This window comes from Alosa alosa, chromosome 22 (assembly GCF_017589495.1).
Source record: "Alosa alosa isolate M-15738 ecotype Scorff River chromosome 22, AALO_Geno_1.1, whole genome shotgun sequence".
NCBI lineage: Eukaryota > Metazoa > Chordata > Actinopteri > Clupeiformes > Clupeidae > Alosa > Alosa alosa.
The window spans coordinates 523378-532280 of record NC_063210.1 but is presented as its reverse complement, the minus strand read 5'-3'; the positions used below and the strand labels follow the sequence as shown (position 1 = coordinate 532280).

The following is an 8903-nucleotide window of genomic DNA, read 5'->3' as shown; positions in this document are numbered from 1 at the left end:
ACCTGCTCAATGACTTTGTCCAGGTGATCTATGTAGTTATTGCAGACCTTTGTGGTGAGTTTGTATCTCCAAAATGACTCTATTGCTGAGATCAGCTCGTCTCTGCTCGTGGGTTTGGCCTCGCAGCGAATATATCGTTTCATCGAAGCCCAGACTAACTCTATGGGGTTCAGATCCGGCGACTCTGCCGGTGTTGGCACCCAGTTGATCCCCTCACTCTGAATGCAGGCTCTGACACTGGTAGCGATGTGTTTTGGATCATTGTCTTGGAAGAATCTATGTGTAGACATGAGGAAACGCTCTCTCAAGTATGGACCGGCAACTTTTTTGATGATCTCTTCCGCGTAAAACTGTTGATCCATAATACCATCAGAAATGAGGAGTGGGCCCGGGCCACAACGCGAAATTCCACCCCAGACGTGCAGTTTGACTGGGTGCTTAACTCTAGGTTTTGCCATGCCCCTAAAGTTTGTCTTTCTCCAGCACTGCAATGCAAAACGTTCCAATGCCACTGTTGACTCATCGGTGAAGAGAACATCATCAAACTTTTCACCAGCAGTCTTCCATTCTTGCGCTTGACGTAGATGCAATTCTTTGTTTTTTTCCCGGGTCATTGGGATAAATCTGGGCTTCCCAAAGTGCCAGCCAAGAGCCCGGACTGCCTTTCTCACTGTGTTTAAACCCATCGTCATGTTGTGCCGCCTTTGGAGAAGCGCTCTCACTTTCTTGCCGGGTAACTCGTCATCTGTTTTCAGGATGGAGTCTATTATTTCCATCACCTGACTGTTCAGTTTTCGTGTCCTTCGTTTATGCTTCAACACAACAGCATGTCGGCAATGACGCCGAATAGTGCCCAAGGAAGGTTTAATTCCACTCATCTCCAGATGTTTGGCGATAGACCGAGTCGTCCAGCCTTTCTTCCGCAGACTCTTGATGACCTCACTGACTTCCGTGTTGATCACAGCCATCTCTAACAATGGCAGTGAAACACTGCTATTTATCTTGACCAGTGGGTGTGAATTAGTTACGCCCCTTCGCAGCTCCTCCCCCGCTTGTGATATAAATATATGTTCAGCTGACAGTAAAAGTTATTCTGCTGTAGCTATCTACAAAATAGAATACAAGCCTGTCTACTGTGATTGAGACCAGAAGTTTCTACGGCGGGAAAGAAGTAAGAGGACCCCCTTCCAAAGTGGTGAAGACTCTCTTCCCACCAAAGGAGAACTCATCTCCTGGAGCTGCGGGCGTGCAAAAAAGAGTAAGTTTTACATCAAGTAGCCTAAATGTTGATGTTTGGAGAATCAGAAGTTACTTTGCTATTACTGCAGTATATTAAAATATCTGTTCATATATTATATATATTATCTACAGGCTCTAATTTTTTGTAATGTTTCTGTGTTACAGGTGACTGCAGTGAAACGTGCGCCATCATCTTTGCCGAAAGCAAAACGTCAGAAGCGTTTCGTCCAAAAAAAGGCGGTAAGTGTTATTGTGTAGTCTAGGCCTACAATGGAATAATAGGTTGCTGTGCAGTAGCCTACTGTACCTCTACGTAAGGTCAGCACCCTTGCTTAACTAACCCATGACTTGTGACTTATCTCTAATACAGGCAGCTGTTACAAAGCTGGTTCTGGACCATCATGAAGACAGGGTCACACATCTGGAAAGCCGTCTGGCCGACAGAACAGCGCAGCTTGCAGCAGAGAAAGCTCGAGTAGCCGAGAGAGACGCCGAGAATGATCGGTTGAAAGCGGAGGTCAACAACCTCAAACGAGAGCTTCAACAACTCCGAGAGACCAGCCACTTGGAGAGCCACAGAGACATTTTACAGGAGATGAGAGCTGGAATCGGAGAACTTCAGGCGACGCTACGTGAGCAGAGAAGTTATTCGACGCCTGAGAGACCAATGCCCAGGTGCACCTCGACACCAGCTCCAGAAACGTCCTCCTTGCAGATGTCTCCATTGGCCCTCTCCATCACACTCAACGACAGCAGATACGGATGCCTGCTCTTCAGGTCCATCGTCACAGAGGAACACTATAAAGCCTGGAGCAAAACCACCAACTGGGATGGAGCGAAGGGCAAGCGAGCACTGCCGCAAAATGTGAAAAACTTTGTGGTCTCAACACTACAACGAAAGTTCCCTGCTATGGGGAGGAGTGAACTGAAGGACTGCATCAATAAGATCAACGAATTCCTCCGCAAACACGCCAGATCTTCCCAGGGATTCAACGTGCTTTAAATTTAGACTGTAGAATGTAGAATGTAGACTGTTCATTATTTCAATAAATACGTTTTCTCTGAAGCACTTTCCCGACTTCGTCTTTCTATAGGCTAAGCATATCATGGAGATAGAGTAGAAAACTGGATTTAACTAACCAAATGTAACTAAGTAAACTGATTGTTTACTCTACAGTAGGCTATGTTCCCCCTCTCAGGCTGTACAGTAGGCCTATTGAAAGTAGGCTAATGAGCTCAATAGACACGTTAGCGCTTCCATTAGGAAACTTTCGTTGCAGACTTTCACAATTGATTGTTTAGCCTACAGTAGCCTAGGCTATAGGTTATGTTCCCCCTCTCAGGCTGTACAGTAGGCCTATTGAAAGTAGACTAATGAGCTTAGACACATTAGCGCTTCCAGCCTAATGACTTTCACACATGAATGATTTACAGTAGACACATTAGCGCTCCACACAGTGGCGTAACTAGGCCTAGTAGGTGCAGCAAGTGCCTGTGGCCTGTGACCTCCGTCGCTACCCCCGCAATGCAATTGCTGTAAAATTCTATACCGGTCCTTTCTGACTACCTGCGTGCCTTTGACCAGGCCAAGGCTACAGCACAGACACTCGCAAATAAATGGGGGTTCAGAGTACATTTGAAAATGTTAGAGCACGGAGAGTGAAGCGTCACTTTGACGAACTATCGGAAGATGAACGCTTAACCGATGCAGAGAGATACTTCAAAGTGCAGGTATTTAATGCAACTCTGGACATCATAATCAGTCAGCTCTCCCAAAGATGTGCAAGCATCACGGAAACTTGTTATGTGTTTGAGTCTTTACGTCCTATGATCCTTCAACTCGCAGGTGATGATGAACTGCTTGAAAAAGGCAGTACGCTTTGTCAGACCATTATAGCATGGACATTGCACCGACATTCCCAACACAACTCCTCTCATTTAGGTCTTGCTTTAAAGCAGAGATTTCACAGAAGTCATCTATTTTTCAACTTGCCAAAAAAGGCTGGTGGTAGATTATGACAATGTAACATCCACATTCGGGAAGTGTGTACTGCTCTCATGTTGTTTCTACATTGCCTGTGACTGTGGCAACAGCTGAGCGATCTTTTTCCAAATGTTCAACAATTGCTGGTGTACAGGCTATAATCAATTAGCTAAATCATTTGTCCAGCTGTTTAAACATTTTTTTTCTGTTACATTCAAAACGCAAAAAGGTGCTTTGATCTATTTTTTTTTAAACGTCGGCAAGCAGGCATGTTGCGGTTGCAATGAATGAGGATAATTGGTTTTATCTGCGGTGTTATTTTTTTTTGCATTTTGAATATGACTTCGCTCCAGCACGCTTACTTTTTTTACGGTGCTTTCTTAAAGGAGCTGCACCATTTTCATATTAGAATGTTTTGTCAAGTGTAAGCTTAAACTGCCGTGATCAAATTAGGTTTCCGTGCCCCCGCTGAAAGTCTCTTATGCTCTTATGCGCTTATCGTTACACTATCAAATCTATAAGTAACCGTGACAAATAGGGTATAAGATATATAAACTCACGCTATTGTATTATCATATATGTTTGGTAATGGCTCAGCTTTCTCTGATTGTTCTACTGACTTGGAAACTGCATCATGGAAGCAGTAAGTCAAGTCGCATAAAAAATAGTAGTGGCAGAACTCCAAAGTGACACCTTGTGGTTGTTTGTGTCAACTGCAGTTTGTGCCATGCTGAGAAAATGGGGATCGTGATTCCTGAAGGAACCCGTCAGAACTTAACGGGGACCCACTGTAGATGAGGTTTAATATAGTTGGAATGACTGAACAGTTAAATAGGTGGATAGTTTATATAGTTAAATGATTTCTTTGGTAGATAAGGTTTAATATAGTTGGAATGATTGAACGGTTAAATAGGTGGATAATTTAAATGATTAAATTATTTAGGTAGATAATTGACGATAACTGACAGTTGGAACGGCTCTAATGTTTGCTAGCAGTTATGCTAACTATGTTATCAAAGATAATAATGTTAACCAAGTTACTTAACTTAGCTAATGTTTTCATTTTTAGTAGTTATGCTAACTAGCACTATGTTAACCATGTGACTTAGCTAACCTAGCTAATAATTTTTAGTAGGTATGCTAACTAGCATGCTAACATGTTAAGTATGTTTACCATGTGACTTAGCTAATCATTTTTAGTAGGTATGCTAACTATTTTAACTAGCATGTTAACATGTTAACTATGTTAACCATGTTACTTAGCTGACTTAGCTAATCATTTTAAGCAGTTTTGTTAAAAATGCTAACTAGCATGCTAGAATGCTAACTAGCATGCTAACTATGCTAACCATGTGACTTAGCTAACTTAGCTAATCATTTTAAGCAGTTTTGCTAAAAATGCTAACTAGCATGCTAACATGCTAGCATGCTAACCATGTTACTTAGCTAACTTAGCTAACTAGTTTGTGATGTCATAATCATAATGTTAAGTCAATGGGGAAATTTTGAGTAGTTTTTAATTAATAGTTTAAAAAGTATAAAAGTTACAAAGATGAAAAATACATAGCACACATGTCCTAAGTAAGACCTACGTAACATAGTTTGAATGAAGTTTCTATTTTAAACGGTTGAGGCTGCATTAAGTGCGTTAGAAGAAGAAAAATAATAAGAACTAGAAAAGCATTTCCTGAAGGAAATACAGTGCATGAAAATGCAAAAATATGATGTAAAATATCATACAGAGTAAAAACAAACTATATTGGTTGCTAGGTAGATGAGGTTTAATATAGTTGGAATGACTGAACAGTTACATTAGTGGATAGTTTAAATGGTTAAATTATTTAGGTAGATAGTTGATGATAACTGACACTTGGAATGGTTCTAATGTTTACTAGTAGTTATGCTAACTATGTTAACAAAGATAATAATGCTAACCAAGTTACTATGCTAACTAGCATGCTAACAATGTTAAAATGCTAAGTATGCTAACCATGTGACTTAGCTAACTTAGCTAATCATTTATAGCAGTTATGCTAACTATGCTAACTAACATGCTAACTATGCTAACCATGTTACTTAGCTGACTTAGCTAATAATTTTAAGTAGTTTTGTTAAAAATGCTAACTAGCATGCTAACATGCTAGCATGCTAACTAAGCTAACCATGTAACTTAGCTAACTAGCTACAGTGGGTAGGAGTCATAGTTGATGACAAGTAACAGTTACAATGGCTAAACAGTTAAAAAGTTCAGTAGTTTAAAGGGTTAAATTGTTTAACAGTAAAATATTATAGTGAGGACTTTTATTTTGAAACAGTTTTTGGCAGAGGAAGCAGTTGAACAGGATGTGTAGTCTTAACCCTTTAGGCGCCAGAGGTTTTTTTCCGAAACGATCAATTTTGACATCTTCATTTCAAAAGGCTATATCTTAAAAGTGATAAGAGATAGAGACTTTCTGTAAACTAGAGAAATATTAAGGATGACCCAAAGTTTATGTAGAGATTAAATGTTTATATCTAATTTGCAAATTATGACGTCATATGGTGGCGGCCATCTTGGATTATAGAATTTTCATGAAAAGTCGCATGTTTGAATGATAAAATGCACCACTTCTTTCCCCCCAAAATGTCCCTCACCTTCTGTATGCTATATTGCACAATACTGAATGCTCAGGTAAATAGTAAGTAGTGAACAAACTGTGTAAATCATTACTAATAAATGGCAGAAACAAACCAAATGCATGTAGCGGTAGACTGGCCTTTTGCTGTAGAGATTTTCCATTTACTACATACAGTAGGCACTCTGATTCCATGTATGGGGCACATATATATTATTCCGATGACACACAAACACAAGTAGACAAGACCTGTTTAGTTCAAAAGCTCATTTGCCACGGCAAGGCACAGATCAGGAGTGAGATGATCGAGACAAGACAAGAGACAATGTTAGTATTTTTTTTTTTGTTGATTTTGTTGATTTTGTTTTTTTTTTTTTTTTCTTAGCTGACAAAGACACACACATCACAAGGACATGAACACACAAAACACATAGTGTACTGTATGTCCTAAATGATCAGGGAAGTAGATAGCAAATCAACAGTGTAAATCCTTACTAAATGGCTGACATTTTTTTTTTTTTTATGTAGCAGGCCTTTTGCTGTAGAGATAATGATAATGAATATCCCTATCCATACAGGGCCGGCATTCCCATCATCTTGTGATAGACTATGCATGACCTAATGTGTGTGTGTGTGTGTGTGGGAGAGGGAGAGGGAGAGAGCGTGTCACCACCTCCACCATCAGCAGCATGGCCAGATCTGCCTGGCCCGAGTGGAGAGAATTTGCGCCTTCCGGGACTAGGCCTACTGTCATTCTCATTGCGACTCCCCACACTGCCACTACGTTCCCCCCTAACTGTCCTATGAGCACTTCGACCTCGTCTAACATACCCAGTGGCATTAGACAAAGGCTCCACCACGTTACTGTCGCCGCGATTGTGGAGAGGCACACGTTCATAAGACAGAAGCTAGCGCTATGGACATTATGCTACCTCCATTATGCTACCTCCAGCCTCGTTCGCCACACCACTATCACCCTGCTAACTTCCCGATGAACACTCCGAACCCGTGAAACATTATTCCCACCAGTGACATTGGGCAAACGAGTCAACGTTTGTGCTTGGTGTAAGCTAAACTATGGAGTAAACTCTCACTTTGTCCAGCTGCATCATTGCAAGGCAGGGGCGATCTGAAGCCTCACTAAGCGAATCACCGTCATTTTCTGAAGGCAGATATTCCCCTTCAGAATCAGGGTCCCGCGAATAGAAGACCCAACACTTCATTTCAGGTAAACTTTTTTTCATGCCATTAGGCGATAATCTAATGCAAATACTACGCTGGCGTTGACAATATCGGCTCTGACAAAGTGGCTCACACGCACACTAGCTCCGGTATTTCACGCACTGATTCAATGCGCTGTAGCTAGTAAGTTTTGTTTAAAGCGTGCCCTTTTTTCGACTCGGGGATGACGTATGACATGTCTGCCATCTAGTGGAGTGGAAGTCGAACGAAATATGACACCCTATTTGACTAAATCGGCCGTTTTATTCAGTACCGCATCTTGTGGCGCCTAGAGGGTTAATAGGGCCAGTTTGTATGCGTAAAGCCTGAGACTGGCAGTTGGTCCAGGTGGCCTGAACACCTGCCATAGGATTCTAATTGCTGTGATGTCATAAAGGGCAATGTTAAGTCAATGGGGAAATTTTGATAGTTTTTAATTAATAGTTTAAAAAGTATAAAAGTTACAAAGATGAAAAATACAAAGCCCACATGTCCTAATTAAGACCTACGCGTCAATGTTTGAATGAAGTTTCTACGTTAAACGGTTGAAGCTGCGTTAGAAGAAGAATAATAATAACTAGAAAAGCATTTCCTGAAGGAAATACAGTGCATGAAAATGCAAAAAATATGATGTAAAATATCATACAGAGTAAAAACAAACTATATTGGTTGCTAGGTAGATGAGGTTTAATATAGTTGGCATGACTGAACAGTTAAATAGGTGGATAGTTTATATAGGTAAATTATTTACTTGGTAGATAAGGTTTAATATAGTTGGAATGATTTCAACGGTTAAATAAGTGGATAGTTTAAATGGTTAAATTATTTAGGTAGATAGTTGACGATAACTGACACTTGGAATGACTCTAATGTTTGCTAGCAGTTATGCTAACTATGTTAACAAAGATAATAATGTTAACCAAGTTACTATGCTAACTAGCATGCTAACAATGTTAAAATGCTAAGTATGCTAACCATGTGACTTAGCTAACTTAACATAACTGCTAAAAATAATTAGCTAACTATGCTAACTAGCATGCTAACTATGCTAACCATGTTACTTAGCTAACTTAACTAATCATTTTTAGCAGTTTTGCTAAAAATGCTAACTAGCATGCTAACATGCTAACTATGCTAACCACGTTACTTAGCTAACATAGCTAATCGTTTTTAGCAGTTTTGTTAAAAATGCTAACTAACATGCTAGCATGCTAACTATGCTAACCATGTTACTTAGCTAACCATGTTACTTAGCTAACTTAGCTAACTAGCTACAGTGGGTAGGAGTCATAGTTGATGAGCAGTTATGCTAACTAGCATGCTAACTATGTTAACCATGTTACTTAGCTAACTTAGTTAATCATTTTTAGTAGTTATGCTAACTATGCTAACTAACATGTTAACTATGCTAACCATGTTACTTAGCTGACTTAGCTAATCATTTTTAGCAGTTTTGCTAAAAATGTTAACTAACATGCTAGCATGCTAACTATGCTAACCATGTTACTTAGCTAACTAGCTACAGTGGGTAGGAGTCATAGTTGATGACAAGTAACAGTTACAATGGCTGAACAGTTAAAAAGTTCAGTAGTTTAAAGGGTTAAATTGTTTAACAGTAAAATATTATAGTGAGGACTTTTATTTTGAAACAGTTTTTGGCAGAGGAAGCAGTTGAACAGGATGTGTAGTCTTAATAGGGCCAGTTTGTATGCTTAAAGCCTGAGACTGGCAGTTGGTCCAGGTGGCCTGAACACCTGCCATAGGATTCTAATTGCTGTGATGTCATAAAGGCCCAATGTTAAGTCAATGGGGAAATTTTGAGTAGTTTTTAATTAATAGTTTAA

At 39.9% G+C, this 8903-nt stretch overlaps 1 protein-coding gene across 1 annotated transcript; it reads left to right on the top strand.

Annotated features, from left to right (window-relative positions):
- Nucleotides 1-976: 976 nt before the first annotated feature.
- LOC125287893 lies at nt 977-2242 on the top strand. Its single transcript, XM_048233966.1, has 4 exons — nt 977-982; nt 1118-1258; nt 1405-1479; nt 1610-2242. Exons 1-4 carry the CDS (start codon nt 977-979, stop codon nt 2240-2242), a joined length of 855 nt encoding a protein of 284 aa, XP_048089923.1.
- The last annotated feature ends 6661 nt before the right edge of the window (nt 2243-8903 follow it).

What these genes read in the sequence shown, in the direction of transcription:
- LOC125287893 (XM_048233966.1), top strand. An exon ending in CTGCGGGCGTGCAAAAAAGA is followed by an intron (nt 1,259 to 1,404) that starts GTAAGTTTTACA and finishes TCTGTGTTACAG; the next exon opens with GTGACTGCAGTGAAACGTGC. An exon ending in GTTTCGTCCAAAAAAAGGCG is followed by an intron (nt 1,480 to 1,609) that starts GTAAGTGTTATT and finishes TCTCTAATACAG; the next exon opens with GCAGCTGTTACAAAGCTGGT.